Source organism: Borostomias antarcticus (assembly GCF_949987555.1).
Source record: "Borostomias antarcticus genome assembly, chromosome: 18".
NCBI lineage: Eukaryota > Metazoa > Chordata > Actinopteri > Stomiiformes > Stomiidae > Borostomias > Borostomias antarcticus.
In genome coordinates this window covers 13,706,964-13,730,632 of record NC_140251.1, presented here as the reverse complement: position 1 = coordinate 13,730,632, position 23,669 = coordinate 13,706,964, and the positions used below count along the sequence as shown (strand labels likewise).

General features: G+C 46.6%; 3 protein-coding genes across 8 annotated transcripts in view; all 3 read left to right on the top strand.

The window, feature by feature from the left end:
• Positions 1–322: 322 nt before the first annotated feature.
• Positions 323–12,056, top strand: uba2 (ubiquitin-like modifier activating enzyme 2; the record flags this gene model as incomplete). Of its 3 annotated transcripts, none has more annotated exons than XM_084453001.1 (17): positions 323–463; positions 1,933–2,016; positions 2,493–2,563; positions 2,944–3,008; positions 3,173–3,273; positions 3,739–3,860; positions 4,429–4,496; positions 4,973–5,094; positions 6,541–6,640; positions 6,841–6,992; positions 7,338–7,431; positions 8,155–8,267; positions 9,045–9,200; positions 9,957–10,053; positions 10,669–10,774; positions 11,340–11,482; positions 11,776–12,056. In XM_084453001.1, 17 exons carry the CDS (start codon positions 323–325, stop codon positions 11,973–11,975), a joined length of 1,935 nt encoding a protein of 644 aa, XP_084309127.1. In that variant the 3' UTR covers positions 11,976–12,056. The 3 variants fall into 3 exon arrangements, with proteins under 3 accessions (XP_084309127.1, XP_084309126.1, XP_084309128.1); XM_084453000.1 differs by having other exon boundaries at positions 11,773–12,056; XM_084453002.1 differs by lacking the exons at positions 323–463; positions 1,933–2,016 and adding an exon at positions 2,367–2,388 and having other exon boundaries at positions 11,773–12,056.
• Positions 12,057–16,565: 4,509 nt separating this feature from the next.
• Positions 16,566–19,788, top strand: LOC311321106 (uncharacterized protein). 2 transcript variants are annotated; one of them, XM_084453004.1, is made up of 3 exons: positions 16,566–16,921; positions 17,311–17,986; positions 18,410–19,788. In XM_084453004.1, the coding sequence occupies exons 1-3, from the start codon at positions 16,817–16,819 to the stop codon at positions 18,673–18,675; spliced, it is 1,047 nt and encodes a 348-aa protein (XP_084309130.1). In that variant the 5' UTR covers positions 16,566–16,816; the 3' UTR covers positions 18,676–19,788. The 2 variants fall into 2 exon arrangements, with proteins under 2 accessions (XP_084309130.1, XP_084309129.1); XM_084453003.1 differs by having other exon boundaries at positions 18,407–19,788.
• A 1,943-nt stretch (positions 19,789–21,731) lies between these two features.
• Positions 21,732–23,669, top strand: part of ca5a (carbonic anhydrase Va) — an 8,823-nt gene continuing 6,885 nt past the window's right edge. For all 3 annotated transcript variants that reach the window (XR_014630851.1, XR_014630852.1, XM_084452555.1), the window contains exon 1: positions 21,732–21,955. Coding sequence is in view for 1 of the 3 variants with exons in the window: in XM_084452555.1 (XP_084308681.1) it covers positions 21,811–21,955 (145 nt within the window). In the remaining 2 variants the exon portion in view is untranslated. The remainder of the gene's footprint in view (positions 21,956–23,669) is intronic.

Sequence of the window (23,669 nt, the reverse complement as noted above, 5' to 3'; positions counted from 1 at the left end):
CTGGCATCGTCTCAATAAACTCATTTCCTACAAACTATCTGGTTTTTGATCATTATAATTGTGTTTCTTTGTTCTTCTAAGAGAGCTATAATATACATTGCATTAATTGAGTGGCATCTCTAAGCAAGTCGATCCACCAAAGGGCAAGTTTCACTGTAACGTTACGCTTTGTCTCCAGCAGGTGGTGCTACAGGCTCAATGCTCAATGCTGCTAACTCTGATCTAGTGTTGAGAGCTAGCTAGCAGCTAGCTTGTTAGCCTCCACCACCACACGTTCTGCTCATCCCTGCAGAGCAACGATTCAGTCCTGAGCCGATCAACCATGGTCCATCTAGTGGGGTCTCTCCGGAAAGAACTCGCTGACTCCGTATCCGCGTCCCGGGTGCTGGTGGTCGGGGCCGGGGGAATTGGATGCGAGCTCTTGAAGAACCTCGTCCTCACCGGCTTCAAGAACATAGAAGTGGTGAGTGGGTGGGGGGAGAGGGACCTTGTTGGTCTTTGTGCACAGGGCCTAGCTTGCTGGTTAGCTTGCTAGTGCTAGCTCCTTTTACAACTTGGCTACATTAGCTAGCGTGGTTCATTTGTTTTGGTCGACCTCTAATGGCCCGTTATATGACTTCACTGAGTTAAAAACGAATTATTTTCTACTTTTCTTTTGCTTCCGTATCATACTCATTACACAGTTATCGGCTATATAGATATTAGCTAATGAAAGCCTCGCATACTTCACATGTATAACACTCAAGGGCCGGACGATCCTACATGGGGAGTGAAATCAAATGCAATGGGCAGCTCGGGGTGGCCCCGGTGACTTAAACGAGCGTCCCCGATCGTTAGCCAACTAGCAGATGCGACTGTTTAAATGTTTCCATGATCGTGGCTTGGCCTGCTAGCTGTACTCGTTCAAAGTTACATTTAGTACTAAGGGTTAGTAGTAACTAACCATTGGGCAAGGGCAACATGAGTATGTGGAATGGGAGAGGAATACTAGTAACGTTAGCTAGCTAGCTGGGGAGCTAAGATCAATTGAGTTGATATTTCAAGTACGCGCCATTATTTTGTATCAAGATAGGATTTATAGGATAGATAGGATTTATAGGATAGCTAGCTAGCACACTATACCAAGATAGGATTTATAGGATAGCTAGCTAGCACACTATACCAAGATAGGATTTATAGGATAGCTAGCTAGCACACTATACCAAGATAGGATTTATAGGATAGCTAGCTAGCACACTATACCAAGATAGGATTTATAGGATAGCTATCTAGCACACTATACCAAGGTAGGATTTATAGGATAGCTAGCTAGCACACTATACCAAGATAGGATTTATAGGATAGCTAGCTAGCACACTATACCAAGATAGGATTTATAGGATAGCTATCTAGCACACTATACCAAGATAGGATTTATAGGATGGCTAGCTAGCACACTATGCCAGGGGTGCACTTAGCTACTCTATACCAAGTCGTTTTCTAAGAGGAGTTATGTTTATCAGTATACTGCACTGTAACTTTTATTCCTGTATTCTATTTGTCCTGCTTTTTGTTTAAATGTCTATAATGACTTGCTTTTTGTTTTAATGCTTTTAATTTGTCCTGCCTTTTGTTTTAAATGTCTATAATGTCTTGCTTTTTGTTTTAATGCTTTTAATGTCTCATGTAAAGCACCTTGAATTGCCCTGTGGCTGAAATGTGCTATATAAATAAACTTGCCTTGCCTTGCCTAGTGGGGCTTATTTGGACTTCTTTCACTGTAACAAATTGATTTTTTTCTGCATCCTCTCCACTTTTCTGTGAAGACATTCGTAAGCGTTCCCTTGTAAATGTAATAGCCAACGTTAATTAGTTAAAGTTCATCGATTTGAAGGCGGGATAGGCAGGTGCTGCTGATATTCTTGACTAACGTTAACCTGTTTTATTCCTCAGATTGATCTGGACACTATTGATGTCAGCAACCTCAACCGGCAGTTCCTCTTCCAGAAGAAACATGTTGGGAAGTCTAAAGCACAGGTAGAAACATGTTGGGAAGTCTAAAGCACAGGTAGAAACATGTTGGGAAGTCTGAAGCACAGGTAGAAACATGTTGGGAAGTCTAAAGCACAGGTAGAAACATGTTGGGAAGTCTAAAGCACAGGTAGAAACATGTTGGGAAGTCTAAAGCACAGGTAGAAACATGTTGGGAAGTCTGAAGCACAGGTAGAAACATGTTGGGAAGTCTAAAGCACAGGTAGAAACATGTTGGGAAGTCTGAAGCACAGGTAGAAACATGTTGGGAAGTCTAAAGCACAGGTAGAAACATGTTGGGAAGTCTAAAGCACAGGTAGAAACATGTTGGGAAGTCTAAAGCACAGGTAGAAACATGTTGGGAAGTCTAAAGCACAGGTAGCTAGCAAACCTGGAGTTACACTGCATGTCCTGCCGCACTCAGGCCTGCTGTGATGAGCAGATTCCTGGAGCATCGTTTGGTTTGCTTCTCTCCCCTGCAGGTGGCCAAAGAGAGCGTGCTTCAGTTCTGCCCCACAGCCAACATCACAGCCCACCATGACAGCATCATGAAGTGAGAGAAACAACATTACACATTAGAAATAAAAACGAGCAGATTCTCTATGGCTGTGTCCACGTACGAGCTGTAGAGTAGGCTACAAGCATTTCCATGCTTTTGCGGACAACGGCAGCATTGCATTTTTGTGGACCGACCGACCGACCAACAGAGCTATGTCTAGAGCTTCTGGTCACGGCTCAAAGTGACGCGCCCTTCTGTTTGGGTCGGATTTTTAGATGACGTTATTAGACGTCTTAAGGGCAGCGCACGTCAAATGTGTACTCTGCCAGTATTGGTCCTACTTGGTAATGCTGGAGTGCAAAACCGATGCACAGACAGAGACGTCCTCCTGGCTCCTTGTGTGTTTGAACCGTGGTCCTGTATGTCCTTCACAGCCCTGACTACAGTGTGGAATTCTTCAGGGATTTCATGCTCGTCATGAACGCTTTGGACAATCGAGGTATAGTTCCCCCCCCAAACACACACACTCACAGACCCGCTCACAAACACAGACTCACAGGCTCACCATAACACAGCTCTGCCTCTACCGTTTCTACTTTCAAACGGTATGTAGATTGTTGCACTTGTTCAATGATCGCGATTGGTTCCCGTCTCTCCCCTCAGCGGCCCGTAACCATGTCAACAGGATGTGCCTGGCGGCGGACATCCCTCTGATCGAGAGTGGCACAGCCGGGTACCTGGGCCAGGTGACCGTCATTAAGAAGGTGAGGCCCCCAGGACACACACACACACACACACACGGCCGGGTACCTGGGCCAGGTGACCGTCATTAAGAAGGTGAGGCCCCCAGGACACACACACACACACACACACACACGGCCGGGTACCTGGGCCAGGTGACCGTCATTAAGAAGGTGAGGCCCCCAGAACACACACACACACACACGGCGGGGTACCTGGGCCAGGTGACCGTCATTAAGAAGGTAATGAACACACACACACACACACACCTGAAACATCGCGTGGCATACAGACCCACACTCAGCCATTAGGCTTTTATCTTTTATTCCATCAGTAAGCAGTAAGACACGTCGATGTACGTGTTGATGGTCTGTTTTATTACACGTTGATGGTCTTTGTTATTGTAGCACTATATCTGTTTTTTTCTCTTCCCTGTTTCTCTCTCTCTCTCTCTCTCTCTCTCTCTCTCCCCCCCTCTCTCTCTCCAGGGTCTTACAGAGTGCTATGAATGCCAGCCTAAGCCCACTCAGAAGACCTTCCCAGGGTGCACCATCCGCAACACCCCCTCCGAGCCCATCCACTGCATCGTTTGGGCCAAGTATCTCTTCAAGTAAGAGCTGCGCACACCGATCCCTGCATGTGGGGCTGGCGGTCAGCTGTGGTTCTCTGGTGTACGTCTGCGTGTCCTGGAATAAACACCAGGTGATCGGCAGGCCGAGTCGCTAACCACCAGCTCCATGGCGTGTCCTCACGCCAGCTGTGTGTTTATTGTAATTGCCGGCAGTAACCCATCAAGTGATCTGCTACCAGTTGCATTGTTTATAGTTTATTAAAGGACCATACCGGTCTAAATATGATTTGATCTCCTTAAACTAGTCACCCAACGTGTATCACATTACTAACCCTCATATTTAGGGTATGGTCCTTTAAGGTCCCCATTAGCTACTTATCCTGGGGTCCACAGCATACAGTAAAATAACATCCATGCAAATATTATCCATATAAATTATACATTAACTAAAATTTTATGCTAGCCTAATGTCATGTCCACTTCAGACAGCTGTTTTTCCTGACGTAATGGTCAGTTCTGTGTCTTGTGTAATCATCAGTCCTGTGTCATGTCTATCTGTCATAACCTTGTGTGTAAAAGTCATCAATTCTGTCATGTCCGCCTCCAGCCAGCTGTTCGGAGAGGAGGATGCGGACCAGGAAGTGTCTCCGGACACCGCTGACCCGGAGGCTGCATGTGAGTTCAACCAGTGGTCCGTTGGTTATGTGGATCCCCTTTGGTCGCCTTGGCAGATCCAAACTCTTGAGGTCATGTGTTTAGTATTTAAGCAATAAGGCTTGTGTGTTATCTGGGAATATAGTTGTGGGTAGGGGGGCCGTGCTTGGGGGGGGGGGGGCAGATCTCTGCTCCTGGGAAGGAGGGCTGGTGTGTGGTGTTTTTGTGGGGGCTGTGTGGTTACTGTGGTAGTAAACGTCCCGGTCGGCCCCCTGGGAAGGAGGCCTGGTGTGTGGTGTTTTTGGGGGGGCTGGGTGGTTACTGTGGTAGTAAACGTCCTGGGAAGGAGGGCTGGTGTGTGGTGTTTTTGTGGGGGCTGTGTGGTTACTGTGGTAGTAAACGTCCCGGTCGGCCCCCAGGGAAGGAGGGCTGGTGTGTGGTGTTTTTGTGGGGGCTGTGTGGTTACTGTGGTAGTAAACGTCCCGGTCGGCCCCCAGGGAAGCCGGAGGAGACGGCAGCCAGAGCAGCGGCCTCGGACCAGGACGGCGACATCAAGCGTGTGTCCACCAAGGACTGGGCCCGCTCCACCGGCTACGACGCGGTCAAGCTCTTCAACAAGGTGGGCCGCCGGGGGGGGGCTGGACAAACCAAAACCTACTATTGAATGAAGGGAGAGAATACGGCTGCAGTAAAGACAGGAGAGACAGGAGCCGATCTCCAGCGCGAGGCGATTCCCTCCGTTTGGTTTCATTTGGTAAAGCCTCCATTAGGGATGCACCGATGCATCGGCCGATGTTGGCCTTGTTGACTGCCATCGGCCCATCGGCAAATAAAATGACATTCACCGATGGTAGTGGCCGATGTTATGTCGCAACAATTATGGCTTTTTTTTAAATTGCAAAACGTAGCCTACCCAGCTGCAGATTCGGAGAAGATCTGTGACGTAACGCTGCAAACGCACGTGTAGTTTGCTTTCAAATTAAAGTGAAATAAAAATGTCGGCCATGTGGGAATATTTCACCATCTCAGACAAAGATATGCGCTATGCAACTTGTAAAACTTGTTCAAGTGACATTTCAAGAGGAGGTACTACAGCCAAGGATTTTAACACATCAAATCTAACTGGCCATTTGAAAAGCAGGCATCATTTCTTTGTTTCCCTGGCACAAAAGGGGGAATAAAAATAAAATAAACAGGATTGTTATTTTAAACATCGGCATCGGCCCAGAATTTTGCAATCGGTGCATCCCTAGCCTCCATACCTGCAGCTGCCCCAACGCTCGCTGCCCCAACGCTCGCTGCCCCAACGCTCGCTGTCACGACCGCACCTCCAGATATGGAGCACCGAGCCACAGCCTCTCAGGATTGATTGTGCTCCTGTCCCAGAAGGGCTTTTTATCAGCTGGTTGAATCAATCAATCAATCAATCAAAGGTTTATTTGTATAGCGCATTTCATACCCAGAGGCAACACAATGCGCTTTACAGAGAACAAGGGAGGTGGGCAGACGACCCACTCTCTACATATTCCAGAGGGAAGCAAAAAAACAGTATCACCCGGGGGCCAGATAAGTGAGCTGTAAAAATTCTTCCCTGACCCCTCTCAACAAGGCGATCGAGCAAGCTCCAGGGGTATGTTTGTCTACCGGCTAAGAACATTTATAAAGCAATACATACATTGAATACATTGAATGAGCTAAACGGGATTGTTGAAGTGTTGTGCCGGACAGGTCCACCCCTCTGATAGACAGACACACACACACACACACACACACACGGGAAAGTTGGCATTTCAGCAGTTGAAAATTACAGAAAGTTGGAAAGAAAAGAAACAGATACAGAGTAACAAAAAATACACTAGATAAGTGGGGTGGGGGTGGGGGGGGGGGGGGTAGCAGGATCAAAAGGGATATGAGGGGGTAGTCCATGTTACACCCCCATGCGCAGTAACTGCAGTGTAGAATACAATAGGATATATTAACCTACATGCATTGTCAGTATGAATATAACTACAGGTAGATGGTCCAGACGAACCAGTAAAGCTGTGTGTCGTTCGGCTCCCTGCAGCTCTTCAAGGACGACATCATGTACCTGCTGACGATGGACAAACTGTGGAAGAAGAGGAAAGCCCCGCTGCCCCTGGTCTGGCACGAGCTGCAGAGACTGGGTGAGCTGGACACGCTGCCCACACCTGCCCACACCTTCAGACACAAGATCCTCTTTAATGCCTGACATTTCTTTCTCTCTCTAAATGATCATTCTCACTCTCTCTCTCCCCCCCCCACACCCGTGTCTCTGTCTGTTCTGTGTGTGTGTGGGGTTGTGTGTGCGTGTGTGCGTGTGCGCGTGTGCGTGCGTGCCCCCCAGTGTCGCCCCAGGACGAGGTGTCAGGGCTGGGTCTGAAGGACCAGCAGGTTCTGGGTGTGAGGGGCTACTCCCAGCTCTTCTCCAGCAGCGTGGAGACCCTGCGCACCCAGCTGGCCCACCAGGGAGAGGGGGCGGAGCTGGTCTGGGACAAGGTGAGGGGGAGGTCCTGTTTCAATACTCGCAGTCCTTCCTTCCTTCCTTCCTTCCTTCCTTCCTTCCTTCCTTCGAGGAAGGTATAAAGAAGGAGGCGTCAAGAGATGTCGTTATTTAGCGTTGTAACAGGAAGTAGGATTGAACGAAGCGGAGCTGGAATTGGAAGTGGCTCCCATTTCCTGTCACGAGCCACATGTTATGTATGTGAGGCTGCTTCCTTTTAAAGTTCTCGCTCTTCCTCGTGGTTGTCTACGATCAAAGGCGATTGGGCGTCTGAAAGTGCACGGGCGCCTCAGTCACTCTTGTTTGATCGCAACTCTTGTCTGTTGTGTTGTTGTTGCCAGGATGACGCCCCGGCCATGGATTTTGTGACGGCGGCTGCCAACCTGCGCATGCACGTCTTCAGCATGAACATGAAGAGCCGCTTTGACGTCAAGTGTGAGTATCTCTCTGGCCGGAACGTCTCTCTGGCCGGAACGTCTCTCTGGCCGGAACGTCTCTCTGGCCCGAACGTCTCTCTGGCCGGAACGTCTCTCTGGCCGGAACGTCTCTCTGGCCCGAACGTCTCGCTGGCTTCAGCGTGTGCCGCTCATGACCCCAGAGCCAGCAGAGGTGTAAAGCCTGGCTTCAGAAAGTACCGGAACCTTTATTTATTCAGGGAAGACAATTGAGAGTAAGCTCTCTTTTTTTTTTTTACAATGCCGTCCTGATTACAATAAAGAAACGCATATAAAATAGTAACATTATACGACAAAACAACATCAAATCAAGTAGGAAGTCATAAGATCCAGAATAAAAACGAGACTTCAAGAAACGTGTACAGTCCACATGGAGCACACCTTCTATTACAGCCTTGAAGAGAGAGACACCGGACGGTCTCCAGAGAGACACGGGAAGTTAAAATAATACTAACCATGTAATGCTCCGCCTATAAACATGGTTAGTATTTGTATTTTCTGAAGCCATGTTTTTGCGCCTCTTGCCTGGAAGGTGGTCTATACATAAAACCTGCATGCACACGAAGGCAAAGCACATCTCGACGTGCAACATCAGCTTGCGGCGCCGTGGAGTCTTGACTTGCGTCCCTGAGGTGAACTGAACTTGAGAGGGAGTCCCACCGTGTTGCCGTCACGCTGACTTCCTGCGTTGTCTCTCTCACAGCCATGGCGGGCAACATCATCCCAGCCATCGCCACCACCAACGCTGTCATCGCCGGCCTCATCGTTCTGGAGGCTCTCAAGATCCTGTCCGGGGAGGTGGAGCAGTGTCGCACGGTGAGACATCACTCCCTGTCCTCGTCTCGCTAGCGTGACATCACTTCCTCCTCGTGTTCCATCTCCTCTCTCTCCTTGTTTCCCCGTCTGTCAGGAAGTGTTATATTTCCCATCATCCATTGTGTGTGAAACTGATCTGGATCCACTTGACCTAGATTGTCTCGTTCCTGATCAGATTTCAGTTCATAGGCTTCAGATTTCTCTTCTCATGAACTTGCCTCAGTCCGTAATTCTCCCTGTCCTTCTGTTACCTGAACCAGGATGGTTGTGAATAATTAAATGGTCGGGGTTCCTACTCGGCTATTCTCTAGTCTGACTCTCCTGTCTAATCCAGTCTCTGACGTCTGTTCCACACTCTGTATACATCTATCTTCATACTAGGGCTGGGTATCGTTCCAATTTCAAGAATCGATTCGATTCCGATTCACAAGGTGCAGAATCCATTATCACGATTCGATTCAATATTGATTCAGTTAGTGTTACTAAAACCTTTTTTTTTTTTTTTGCTTTAACCTTAATTACATGACTGCTATGCAGTGCAACACATCAATACTAGGGCTGGGTATCGATACTGATTTCCAAAAATGAATGAATCATTGAATTAATTAATGAACTATTCATTCCTTCATTTATTCATTCATTCATTAAATAAAAGATCGATTTTGGGATTCATGAATCGATTCAGAATCATTTGATTCAGAATCGATTGATCGTTTGTTTTTGTTTTTTTTGAACCCAGCCCTACTTCATACTGCTGTCCATGTCGTTTGTTTCTAGATCTTTCTGAACAAGCAGCCCAACCCCAGGAAGAAGCTGCTGGTTCCGTGCGCTCTGGACAAGCCCAGCCCCAGCTGCTACGTCTGCGCCAGCAAGCCCGAGGTCACCGTCAAGCTCAACGTCCACAAGACCTCGGTGCTCAGTCTTCAGGACAAGGTGAGGAAGACGCTCGGGCTCTGGTGTGTCTGGACCTTCACTGGACACCATGAGAGAGAGAGAGAGAGAGAGAGAGAGGGGGAGAGAGAAGAGAGAGAGAGAGAGAGAGAGGAGAGAGAGAGAGAGAGAGAGAGACTGATTGATAGAACAGTGCTCAGTAAACATGTTGTCCCCCACCAACCATGTATGCTTCCTTTGTGTCGGTGAAGCCGTGGAAGCAAGTTGAAACATTTGCAGGTTCATTATGTCGCCTCTAATTATTGATAGAAAGTTAAATCAAGCACAACCGCTCACAGAGCCTCATCGCTACTGAGCAGCTGGGTTTGACGCAGGTAGAGAGATGGATGGATAGACGGACGGACGCTTCATTGATCCTCAGGGAGAAATTGTTGTAAAAAACGTATACAAGAGTGCAATATAATAAACGGTAAACAAGTGAATACCCGTAGAGGCCTAGATTGTGCAAAAACATGCTTAAAGGAGTAGTAAAGGGAAAATGCATGTTTAGCCCGGTTTTAAGGTTACCCCTGGGTAGAATGGACTGTACTTGTATTGAGACACAAAAAAAAAAAAAATGTGTTTACAAAGCAATATGTATTGACAATGGGAGAAGTGAACAGTGTCTAGTGTGTAGAACAAGGACCAGACGAGCAAGGAGGCCCCTCAAGCTCCAATCTGTGGATTCAGGAACGTCGAGCGTGCACACACACACACACACACACACACAAGTGCGTAACTCCTCCCCTCCTCTGCTAGATCCTGAAGGAGAAGTTTGGCATGGTGGCCCCGGACGTCCAGATCGAGGACGGGAAAGGAACCATCCTCATCTCTTCTGAGGAGGGGGAGACGGAAGGTACGGACGGACGGATCAGTTCCACAGCTAGAACACCAGGGGGCGTCTTTCACAAGGACACTGATATTTATAACAGTTTCAATTCGCTTTATTCACCTCAGCTGCCATGTTGGTCAGTCTGACATAATTGGTGGTGTGGATGCGGAAGTCTCCGTTGACTCCAATGTTAAAAGTTCACTATAAAAACACCACTTCAAGAACCCAAATAGTCTAAATAACAGGCTGAATACACTATCGGGGTTACAAACTCATCATTACCAGACTCGATTGTTTTTCACTGCCGTTTTCGCATTTGGAAATACATGGATATTAGCTGTCAGCTGCTTTCACTCCCATGTATTTCCAAACGCGAAAACGACTGCAGTGAAAAACAATCAGTCTGGTAATGATGAGTTTGTAACCCTGATGGTGTATTCAGCCTGTTATTTAGACTATTTGGGTTCTTGAAGTGGTGTTTTTATAGTGAACATTTAACATTGGAGTCAACGGAGACTTCCGCATTCATACCACCAATTATGTCAGACTGACCAACATGGCAGCTGAAGTGAATACAGCGGATGGGACTTGGCCTGCTCTCTGTTTATTGTAATACGTTGTGTTATTTAATGTTTGCAGCCAACAACAGCAAGTATTTGTCAGACTTTGGGATTCGGAATGGCGGCCGTCTTCAAGTTGATGACTTCCTGCAGGATTACACACTGCTGGTCAACGTCCTCCACTGGTAGGGTGTGTGTGTGCTCGTCCTCCACTGGTAGGGTGTGCGTGTGCTCGTCCTCTACTGGTAGGGTGTGCGTGTGCTCGTCCTCTACTGGTAGGGGTGTGTGTGTGCTCGTCCTCCACTGGTAGGGTGTGCGTGTGCTCGTCCTCTACTGGTAGGGTGTGTGTGTGCTCGTCCTCCACTGGTAGGGTTGTGTGTGCTCGTCCTCTACTGGTAGGGTGTGCGTGTGCTCGTCCTCTACTGGTAGGGTGTGTGTGTGCTCGTCCTCCACTGGTAGGGTTGTGTGTGCTCGTCCTCTACTGGTAGGGTGTGCGTGTGCTCGTCCTCCACTGGTAGGGTGTGTGTGTGCTCGTCCTCTACTGGTAGGGTGTGCGTGTGCTCGTGTTTTTGCCTTTCTGTCTCCTTCTCTGTATTTAGTCTGTTCTGTTCTGATCAGCTTAGTGACTAGTGTAAAATTCAACTTTAAGAAATGTCCCTTCAACCCACCTTCCTCCATTCGGTGGTGTAACACACGCCCTCATCTGTCTGTCTGTCTGTGTGTGTGTGTGTGTGTGTGTGTGTGTTCCAGTGAGGACCTGGAGAAGGATGTGGAGTTTGAGGTGGTTGGCGACGCCCCTGACAGAGCCCCGACTCCACCCACTGCGCAGGAAGAGGGCAAGAACATCGCCAACGGCAACAAAGACTCGGCACAACCGTCCACCTCCTCCAAAGGTGAACACACACACACACACACACACACAGTCGCAACTCCCCAACCTTGTCTTCTCCAGTACTAGCTGCTTATCATACTCATGGATCACATTAGAACTGGTTGCATGTCACACCCATAGATTACATTTCATTCCATACATTACTGGACATGATGGCCTATATTTCTATTGTAGCAGCCAGTGATAGAAACACATACAGACGCTGTATTACTGACAGTGAAGGCGAGGTCAATCGGAGCACTGCGATGATCGGAGTGTGATTTCTCCTGCCTCTCTCCTCTCTCTTCCCAGCAGCCCCGGCGGCGGCGGACGATGACGTCTTCATCGTGGACTCTGACGAGGAGGAGCCCTCCTCCAGCTCCATGGAGGTCGCCACGGAGACCGGCGCAGCTCCGAAGAGGAAGCTGCAGGACGCGGAGACCGGCGAGGCCTCCGCCAAACGCCAACGCGTGGACCAATCCGGCGATGATGATGACATCATCACTCTAGACTAGTAGTGTCTCTCCTCCTCCTCTCCCCAGGAAGACAGAACTCTGTGTTAGTGCTTTTCATACGCCGTTCCTCCCCCAACCAAACGTGTGTAAATATATCTATGTACAAAATCTGTTCAAACGTTTTGCCAGTTTTGTCTGCGTTTTCCTTCTTTTTTTTTTATCTCCCCGGTCACTAGAATGCTGTCTGCGGTCAGTGAGAAGTTTGACACGGTTTCATCACAAGATTATTAAGATGCTTTTGATTTTTTTGTATTTTTTTTATAACGTACTGTATTTGCATCGAGTCACGGTGTGCACGGCTCTACGCAACATTTAAGGGAGCCGAAAGAAATTAATTGAATACCAAATGTTTGTTTTTTTTCCTGTCTATTTAATATGGATCATGGTAAACGTACACATTGAAGGGACAAAAAAACAACAGCCTCTGAGTCCGATTATTGATTGACTGACTGAATTTTCTTCGTCGACATTAAGGACACTGACCGCTTTCAGGATGACTGGCCTAGTCTGCACCCATGTGCTTCAGTCATCCGTTGAATCTCGGATAGTGTAATCTCTGGTTTAATATATTTACTCACACGTACTAGACTGCCCTTTGGACCAAAAACATGTGGACAATACACGCACTGAATGAATGTTCTCATGTCCTGTAACCCACAGGGTCTAGAGTCACTGGTCTGGGTTGAGTTCCTGTTGCGCTACGTTGAGGTCGACTTCAGGTCAAAATACAATGGCTTTGGTTTTAGCCAGGCCATGGGGGGTACTGTTATAAGTAGCCAATATGATATGAGGGGATGACATTTGTGCTAAAAATGTTACGGAAACTGCCTGTGATTGCTTGAACAGGACACACCCATGTGGCCCTCTAGCTTTGGACTGGGATCCTGGAGCTCATGAGTGGGTCAGAGGTCGAGAGGCTGATGAGGAAGGCCTCATTTCAGCCATTGCCACTTTGGAGAACAGGAGTGTGCATATTTTGTGCTGTTACAGCCAAAGGCGTACCAAGGGTTCTCTCCCCAGCACCAGGGGTTCTCTCCCCAAGACCAGGGGTTCTCTCCCCAGGACCAGGGGTTCTCTCCCCAAGACCAGGGGTTCTCTCCCCAGGACCAGGGGTTCTCTCCCCAGGACCAAGGGTTCTCTCCCCAGCACCAGGGGTTCTCTCCCCAGGACCAGGGGTTCTCTCCCCAGGACCAGGGGTTCTCTCCCCAGACCAGGGGTTCTCTCCCCAGGACCAGGGGTTCTCTCCCCAGGACCAGGGGTTCTCTCCCCAGGACCAGGGGTTCTCTCCCCAGGACCAGGGGTTCTCTCCCCAGGACCAGGGGTTCTCTCCCCAGCACCAGGGGTTCTCTCCCCAGGACCAAGGGTTCTCTCCCCAGGACCAGGGGTTCTCTCCCCAGGACCAGGGGTTCTCTCCCCAGGACCAAGGGTTCTCTCCCCCAGGACCAGGGGTTCTCTCCCCAGGACCAGGGGTTCTCTCCCCAGCACCAGGGGTTCTCTCCCCAGGACCAGGGGTTCTCTCCCCAGCACCAGGGGTTCTCTCCCCAGCACCAGGGGTTCTCTCCCCAGCACCAGGGGTTCTCTCCCCAGCACCAGGGGTTCTCTCCCCAGGACCAGGGGTTCTCTCCCCAGGACCAGGGGTTCTCTCCCCAGCACCAGGGGTTCTCTCCCCAGCACCAGGGGTTCTCTCCCCAGGACCAGGGGTTCTCTCCCCAGCACCAAGGGTTCTCTCCCCAGGACCAGGGGTTCTCTCCCCAGCACCAGGGGTTCTCTCCCCAGCACCAGGGGTTCTCTCCCCAAGACCAGGGGTTCTCTCCCCAGCACCAGGGGTTCTCTCCCCAGGACCAGGGGTACGTTCTACCCCTCTCTAGGGGTACGTTCTACCGCTCTCTAGGGGTAGGATCCCCAGGAAGATTCTCCCAGTTGAAATGCTGAGTGGGAAAATTCTGCTTTCTTCTAAGATGTAGTAGTTATGGTTAAGATGTCCCCCCATGGTTAGTTATGGTTAAGATGTCCCTCCCATAGTTAAGGTTAAGATGTCCCCCCATGGTTAGTTATGGTTAAGATGCCCCCCCATGGTTAGTTATGGTTAAGATGTCCCTCCCATAGTTATGGTTAAGATGTCCTCCCATGGTTAGTTATGGTTAAGATGTCCCCCCATGGTTAGTTATGGTTAAGATGTCCCTCCCATAGTTATGGTTAAGATGTCCCCCCATGGTTAGTTATGGTTAAGATGTCCTCCCATGGTTAGTTATGGTTAAGATGTCCCCCCATGGTTAGTTATGGTTAAGATGTCCCCCCATGGTTAGTTATGGTTAAGATGTCCCCCCATGGTTAGTTATGGTTAAGATGTCCCTCCCATAGTTATGGTTAAGATGTCCCCCCATGGTTAGTTATGGTTAAGATGTCCCTCCCATAGTTATGGTTAAGATGACCCCCAATTGTTGAGACACAGTCAGTAGTTTCACCATGTCTTTCTCACTTTGAGATAAACTGGTTTGTTTACTCCAAGAAAAATAACCTCCTCAGCAAATGTGGTGTGTGTGTCTGATTAAAGTCCAGTATAGTGACTCTTTTGACAGGTGTTCTTGCAGTCTACAACATTACATTCCCAGTAAGGATGAGCTGAACATCCTCAACAGAAACTTTTGCCAGACCTCAAATGTTTTTTCATTGTTAAACTAAAATATTTCATGATTTATAATAAAAGTAAACTTTCACAGTGTACATGCCTTTGTGGTTCATCTAAATTGCAAAATTATTGGACTTTTAATGGGCATGTGGTGGGTTTTTACAAATGACTGACGGGGTGATTTGAAATGAATTATTATGAGATCAATAGTGAAAATAAACAGTTAACAGTTTTTTTTTTTTCAGGATTTCATCATTTCGTCAGCCTTTCTCGTGCATGTGGATTGAAACGCGCAGGATCCAGTTGATTGGATGAAACATTACGACTCAGCATTTTATCTGCTTTGTAAACTTCTACAAAACATACTTTCCTGTATCTGGTTTACACGGTCAGCTACTGACAGTAGGACACTAATAATTAATTGAACTGAACCATCAGCTAGACTCGACTAGAACTCTAGTCTAACTGATGGGGAGAGTTCAATAAGCAAAAGGGACAGACAGACGGCTGGATTTTGTTATTAGATCGTAAAACGACTTTGTGGGTTAATTACTCCCCAGTCGACACCAGAGTCCTCCCGCTTCCTGGGCACCATCATCATCTAGGACCTCGCCAAGGAGGCACAACAGAGGCTGTACTTTCCGAGGCAGCTGAAGCAGTTCAACCTGCCAAAGCCAATGATGGTACTCTTCTACACCTCCATAATCCAGTCCATCCTCTCCTCCTCCATCACCACCTGGTACTCTACACCTCCATAATCAAGTCCATCCTCGCCTCCTCCATCACCACCTGGTACTCTTCTACACCTCCATAATCAAGTCCATCCTCTCCTCCTCCATCACCACCTGGTACTCTTCTACACCTCCATAATCAAGTCCATCCTCTCCTCCTCCATCACCACCTGGTACTCTTCTACACCTCCATAATCACGTCCATCCTCTCCTCCTCCATCACCACCTGGTACTCTTCTACACCTCCATAATCAAGTCCATCCTCTCCTCCTCCATCACCACCTGGTACTCTTCTACACCTCCATAATCAAGTCCATCCTCGCCTCCTCCATCACAGCGTGTCGTCCTCTCTGCCATCCCTCGGGGTCCTGAAGCGAGCAAGAAAGATGTGTCCCCCCTCCTCATAAACCCTCTTCCCGACTGCAACCAGCCTCATGCCAACATTGCCCGAGTCCCCCAGACTCACGCACATTACTTTTGATTGTATTTAGGTTGTACTGCATTTAGGATTACATTGCATATAGCCTATAGGATCATATTGTACTTGCCCCATTGCTTCTTGCACTATATTTTGCACTGTCCTGTCTTGTCCTTGCACAGAATTGTCTACTGTTGTTCACCACAATCCAAAACAGATTCCTAGTATGTGTGAAAACCTACCCGGCTAAATAAATGTGATTCTGACGAGGCTGCTCTATGAATGTGCTTTAGGATGTGCCGCAAAATCGTTTTACATCGTGACGCGCCCATGGGACGCGCCAGATGGTTTGTTACACAGAACCACCCTAGCTCTTGTATTATTTTTAAATTTGTTTTATTTCATTCTTTGTATTGATTGATTGTTGCTAATTTGTATTGTTTTGTACTGTACATTTTGTACCTTGATTAATAAAGATTTATTAAAAAAAAAAAAAAAAAAAAAATGCTACACAGAACCATCTGTCGTCCCTGGAAACAGTTTGGAAAGGCACTTTCAAAACAAATACTTGGCATCTGATTGGATGAATCGTCTGTCTATCACCGTCACGGGCTAACTTCAACCAATCAGGTCAACGAACCATCTGACGTGCAAGGAGAGCGCCGAGCAGGAAACACAACAACGAGCCGCAGGAACTTCGGCCAGCATGGCGGTAGACGATTTTTGCCGTCTTTGTAAGGAATGTTTGCGAACAAATGGCATTCTTACGAATACCAAAAAAATATTTGACTCAAATAAGTTATCAAACGAGAAAGGTGTTAACGAACGACTAGCAGCATTAGGTTTAACATTGTCTAAAGATAACTCAAAATCAGGTCGGATTTGTAGGGCCTGCTTTCGCTTGGTTGGGAGGATAGAAGATGGTTTTGCCATTTTTAGAAGATGGCAAGAAGCAGAGAAAGAAACAAGTCCAGAGTCCTCAGCTTCAGCCGTGCAGATCGAGAGATCACAAGTTCTAAACATCTGCATCCAGGACAGTGAGTCGACACCCTCAACGACGCCAATGTGTGTCCCCAAAGAGGGTCCCACCCCTCCAGCCCCAGTCTGGACCCCACCGCGGAAGCTGTCGAGGCCCGCCCCGGCTCCGGCCCGGCTCAGTCAGACGGAGGTAAGTTGAATTGTGAAACAGAACAATGCAAATTGTAACTTTATATGGTTCGATGCAGCTAACTATACTATGTGACATAGAGAAATGCAACAACAAATATGAACTTGCTCATGGCAGTCCGATGAAGAGTCCACCTAAAGTTTATCCCTAGTATATCTAGAGGTCGGGATGGTTGATGAAAGGTCAGATTTGACCTCAGGAAAAGCAGTTGCCACGATCCTAACAAATAACTCAACATGCTAATACTAGAGAGCACCACTGCTAGTGGACATACAACCCAGCGTGTCAGGGTATACAACATGCCAACACTTACTTACTTACACTTACTACTTACTAATGCACCAGGTTACTTACTAAGTTACTAATAAACCCCTTGGTTTGTGTTTCAGGTCATCATTCGCTACCCATCTCGTCCAAAGGGTGACAGGATCATATGTAAAGCAAGCACATCAGGCATCGTGGAAAACATTGCAAAGGAGAACTGGAGGACGGCCTCCAATCTCATAGTCAGACACACAGAACTCTTTGGCCAGCTCAAGGAAAATATCCTTCAAGTCATCGAGGATGAGAGCAAAACACTTTGCAACCCATATAAGGGTTTCATGCTGTGGCAGTCGTCAGCGGCTAATTTGAAAGCGTTCTCATTTGCGAACTTGCAGGCAGATCTCCAGCGTATGTCACCATTCATATTTTCTATATTCTATCAAATCACCAAGCAGTCTGCCCATTCCACGTGTGCGTCTGCTGCTATAGCTTTGCGAGCGAGGGAGCCCCGCCTCTCAGCCTTTGCGTACTATGTGGACAGCGTCCTGCGGTGTGGCGGGGCGAGGAAGGCCGTGTTTAAGAGGCTGAGCAAACTGGGCATCACCACGTCGCACACCTGCGCTCTGAGGAAACACAAGGAGCTGGCCAACACAGGCAGCGAGGACCAGCAGCTGCTGAAAGTGGACGAGGAGATCTTCCACAACTCCCAGAAGCACGAGGGAGACGCAGACAGTGCTGAAGATGGAAGTGCTTTTCAGCGAGTGGAAAACACTAGCTTGACGTGCCAGATCGCCTCGCAAGGTAAGTTTTTCCAGTACTGCTTTTCATACTGTACCCATAGATTACATTATAATTGGCTGCTTGTCACATCCATAGTTAACATTTGCATTAGATACATTGCCGTTGTAACCCATACGTTTCGGCTTTCCCAGGGTGGGATTCGAACCTTCGTCTCCTGCGAGACAGACGTAGTTTTTAATAGCTCTTCATCGGTGCGTGTGACACTGTTTATACTGAGGGAATGAGTTTAACCAACAACTCGCTACATACTCAAGGACTCAGGAGGACTCTGTTTCACTCGGTTATACAGCCTGTGTTTCTATTGCAGCAGCCAGTGCTAGATAGAAACATACAGATGCTGTATTACTGTCAGTAAAGGCAAGGTTATTCAGAGCTCCTGCCTCTCTCTCTCTCTCTCCCTCCCCCTCTCCTTCCCGACAGCAGCGGAGGTGGACGTCCTCATCGTGGACTCTGACTACGAAGAGATGGTGGACTTTAACGAGGAGAAGGTGGACTCTGACTACGAGGAGCCCTCCTCCTCCAGCTTCATGGAGATCGCCACGGAGACCGGCGCTGCTCACAAGAGGAAGCTGCAGGACGCAGAGACCGGCGAGGCCTCCGCCAAACGCCAACGCGTGGACCAATCCGCTGCCACCGTCGATGATGATGATGATGATGATGACAACGGAGATGTCAGCGCTCTAGACTAGTAGTGTCTCTTCTCTCCCCAGGAAGACAGAACTCTGTGTTAGTGCTTTCATGCACCATTCCTTCCCCAACCAAACGTGTGTAAATATATCTATGTACAAAACCTGTTTTGCCACTTTTGTCTGCTTTGCCTTTTTTCTGGTCACTAGAATGCTGTCGGTGGTCAGTGAAAAGTTTGACAGTTTCATCACAAGATGATTAAGATGCTTTTGATCGTTTTATATTTTTTTATAAAGTACTTGTACAGTATTTGTCTCAAGTCACAGCACAGCTGTGCCCGGCCCATTTTAGGGAGCTGGAAGAAATGCATTAAATACCATGTTTGTGTTTTTCCTGTGTATTAAATATGTATAATTGTAAACGTACACATTGAAGGGACAAAAAAAAAACTGACCATTGATTGACTGAATTTTCTTTGTCGACATTGATTGGGGATGCTGATCCATTTGAGAGCCATGATTGACTAGTCTTGACTGTTTACCCTGGGCTCCATGTGCTTATTGAATAATCAGTTAAATCTCCTGGGAGTTGAATCTCTGATAGTGTAATATCTGGTTTAATATATTTACTCATTATAAACAGTACTAGACTGCCCTTTGGACCAAACATGTGGAGAATGCATGCGCTGAATGAATGCTCTGTCCTGTAACCCACATGCTTCCAGAATCACTGGTCTGGGTCCAGTGCCCCATAAGCTGTTGCACTACCAAAATAATGTTGAGGTCGGCGTTAGGTCAAAATACAATGGCTTTGGTTTTAGCAAGGCCACAACCAATGTGATATGAGGGGATGACAATTGTGCTAGAAGTGGAAAAGTGCCCTGCTTGTCTGATATGTGATTGCTTGAACATGACCTCCATGTGGCCCTCTGAACTTGCAGTATGCTCCCTGGGAAGATTTTTCAAATGTAAAAGTCTCCCGGTTGAAATATTGAGGGAGACACTTCTGCTTTCTACTAAGATGTCCTCCCATGGTTACAGCCCTTCCTGGAGGCACAGTCAGTAGCCTAGTTTCACCATGTCCTTCTCACCTTGAGATAAACAGGTTTGTTTACTCCAATATGGTGTACAGAGAAAATACCCCTCAGCAGATGTGTGTGTGTGTGTACAATTAAAGTCCAGTACAGAGTGACTCTCCTGACAGATTTTACAGCAATTTACAATAAAAATTGCATTCCCAGTAATGATTAGCTGAACATCTTCAACAGAAACGGGCGTTGCGTTGAAAGACCGCAATTGCTTTTTCTCAATGTTAAACATTTCATGTCTTTTAATAAAAGCAAACTGTCACAGTCTGCATGTCTTTGGTTCATCTCAATTACAAAATTTCAGGGGCTTCTAATGGCAGGTTTTTACAAATGAGTTCACAAGGTCGAAATTAATTCTTATGACATATCACATCACAACAGGTAAAGAGTGAAAATAAACGTTTTTGGTAACACTTTCTATGAAGTCTGTAGCGCATTATAAACATACATAATGCATTATAATCTGCTTATATCACTATAATTATAGTTATAAGTACTCATAAATATTCATAATGCTTTATAAAAAATAATCACAACACAAAGCATTTTATGACATATAAGATATATATATGTGTCATAATACTTCATAATTGCTGGTCACTTTTTTTCCCGCAAGGATCATAGTGTATTATAATTCCCATAGTTATAAAACATAATCATTTTATATATTTTTTTCCCCAAAATTTTATTTGGAAGGGACCATGTGCAATTAAAACATAAATGTAAAAACATTTGATGCATCGCACCAGAGTTAGCCTTAGTCCCTGTAAACAGGTAACGGATAAAAACAACAGACATAATAAGTAAACAAAAGTACAATACAGATGACATAGCATTACATAGCATAGGTTGTTATTGTGGTTTTTTGTTGTAATTGTGTAACCTTTATGTTTAGTTGTGTATGTAACCGTTATGTCTTTTTTTCAGGAAAACTGTTGCTGCCACTCTTGGCCAGGATTCTCTTGTAAAAGAGATTTTAATCTCAATGAGTTTTTAACCTGGTTAAATAAAGGTATATATATTACATTAAGACACTCACACTTTCACATTCATCAGTCATAGCAGCATGTCCAATCACACAACCACACTCATTCGCAAACACACCTAGCTGATTAGTGATTGCAGTGTTGAGTAGATTTAAGATTTAGTTTGGTTTTAAAGCTGCTAAAAGAACCACTAATCTTTATGTCATCAGTAATGGCATTCCATTGTGTACTGGCTATAATGCATTATAAGTAAAGTGGTAATGTGTGCCAAGTAAATTAATGCAATGCAAATTCCTGTGGTATAGGCAGATATACATTACAATGACATTATAATGCATGATAATAGTGATCATAATGCATTATTAAATGATTATAATGTATTACAACTATGATCATTATAATACACTATGTATGATCCGTGGGGACACTTAAGCTTATTTAAGTCATTATCAAATTATTTCTAATGTGTTATGATTATCTTTATAAAGCGTTATGAATATTTATGAGTGTTATAACCCAGTTTTTTTCCCCCAGGATGGTGCTTCATCATCATCATCATCATTTCGTCAGCCGGTCTCGCGCATGTGGATTGAAACGCCCCTCGCAGGATCCATCTGATTGGTCGAATGCTCTCGACCCCCGGTTGGTTGATCTCTCCGCGTTGTATCAACAGATTGCTCCGTAAACACTTCTACAAAACAGACCTGTATCTGGTTTACCCTGTATCTGGTTTACCCGGCCAGTTACTGACTGTAGGTCGCTCTAATTGACGGGGGGGGCTTCATTGACTGGGGGAGAGTTCAGAAGAGACAGACGGATGAAGAACAGGTTGGATTTCACCGTCAGATCGTAAAGCGACTTGCCCACTTTCCCTTCTCCAACCAATCAAACGAGCTAGAACGAAAGGAGGGGCGTTCCAGTTCCCTTCTCCAACCAATCAAACGAGCTACACCGAAAGGAGGTGGTTCCAGTGGGCAGGCTTGTTACAGACTGGTTTAAAAACAAACCCGGAGTTCCGAGTTGTTACTCATTTTAAAATACGCTTTAAAGCCAAAACGTTGAGAGTTTACGGCGTTTCGACTGGCAGCCTTTGCGAAGTGCCTTCGGAGAAGCAGCAGGGGACCATGGTGACTCTCTCATCCATAGTAACGCCTCTCGTCCGGCAGCTGCACAGACGTCTGATCAAGCACACGACCAGGAGCCAGAGACTGGTACCCGTGAGGAGATGCAATCTCTCTGCTTGTTCGAGCAAATATGTGCTTTCGCAGAGTAAGTATGCAAACTGTTCAACGTTTCGTTAATGCATTACGTTTAAAAGAAACATCTGGATTCAGTTGTTGACTGTGTTGGCGAGGCTAGCTCAGGTTTATACGAAGATATATCTCATAATCGGAATGATCTATGTAGTTTACAACGTTTCTTGACTTCCTACGGTATGCACACAAACGCACACAATGTTTCATCATGTCTAGCAACACCAACAGGGCTTTAGAAGCTCTCTTATTAGATTGTTTTCATTACAAAGCATGCAGAAAGAGACCTGGAAAGCACGGACTGGGTTTTGCGCAGTGGATCGGGGTCACCCATGTCTTTATTGGTCAGTATCACAAGCTTCTGGGTCCAGGTTTTGAGTGTAGCCTTCATTCTAGGCCACATTTCTATATTAAATTATCGAATTTGTTTTGATATCACCATTCACTCGACTAGGTTAGTTTTTTTGGACTACTACTTAGTCTACTTCCACATGTTCTGCTGTTTTCACCGCGATGATGAACACATTCCGTTCAAGGGTTTGCCCTCATAAACATGCTCATACATCCCATTGCCCAACCATCTGGACAGAACTCCGTGTTGCCAGCCAGAACCACACAACCAACAGCCCAGCTCATCTAAGTGGAGATTTTTTTTCATAAAAAAACTATAACTTTTATACACAATTTAGTTAATATACAGTTCTGTTCATTTCATTTTCTAAATTTAACTATGATTAGAGACCATGGTTCAACATGGATATTTGAATGTTTATATTGGTTGAACTGTAAAAGTTGAATGGAAATATTCTTGTTTTCCTCCAACAGCTGTGGTCACAGCCAGGCCACAGAGTTGGGCCGCTCACTCAGACATGGGCTCGCACGCAGACGGAGAGAGGGAGAGTTTGTGTGTGTGTGTGCGTGTGTGTATGTGTGTGTGAACAAATATCCTCATTTTATTGAAATGCCTCATCTCACATACACACACACACACACACCGACTGAGCTAGACAGAGAGACACACACACACCTACTGAGCTGGAGAGAGAGCGAGACACACACACACACACACACACACACTGACTGAGCTACAGTAGCTGTATCCCTGCAGCTGTAGGTTAGGGTTGGGTTGGGTTGGGTGGTGTGAGTCTCATCATGAGAGGAGCACACCCAGCTGCACAGACTATAAAAACACACACATACACACACACACACACTATACAAACACACATAGCCTTTTCTCTTTTCAACACAGAGCAAGTGTTCTGGTTTAAATAACTTGCACAACGTTAGGCAGTTGTCAAGTGGCCTGACCCGGTCTTGAACAAGACACTTTCCGGTCACTGGTGAGGCGTTCTAACTGACCAATGGGCACAGAGTACAGACGAGTGTCAGTCACACAGCCGCTGGGCCGCGGGGGCAGAGTTAGTGAGTTAGTGTAATTACATCACACGCCTTGCGGACCGTAAAGGAAGTCCCAGTAGACGACTTGCAGCATGAAAATGCATATCTGAGAAATACTTTCCTCATTGAAGATAAGAACTGGTCGTGGTGGCGGTCCGATGGGTTTCCTGCTGCGGGATGGAGTTGGTGCTCTGCCAATACATTCCGCGTGTCAGTTTCTTTCCAGCCTGCCCACGTCTTATTTTGTAATTTCCTTTGAATAAGCAGCAGAAAAAGGAAGTCTTTTTTTCCTCCCTGCTCTTTCCTCTTTGCACTCCGTTGAGGAAGCA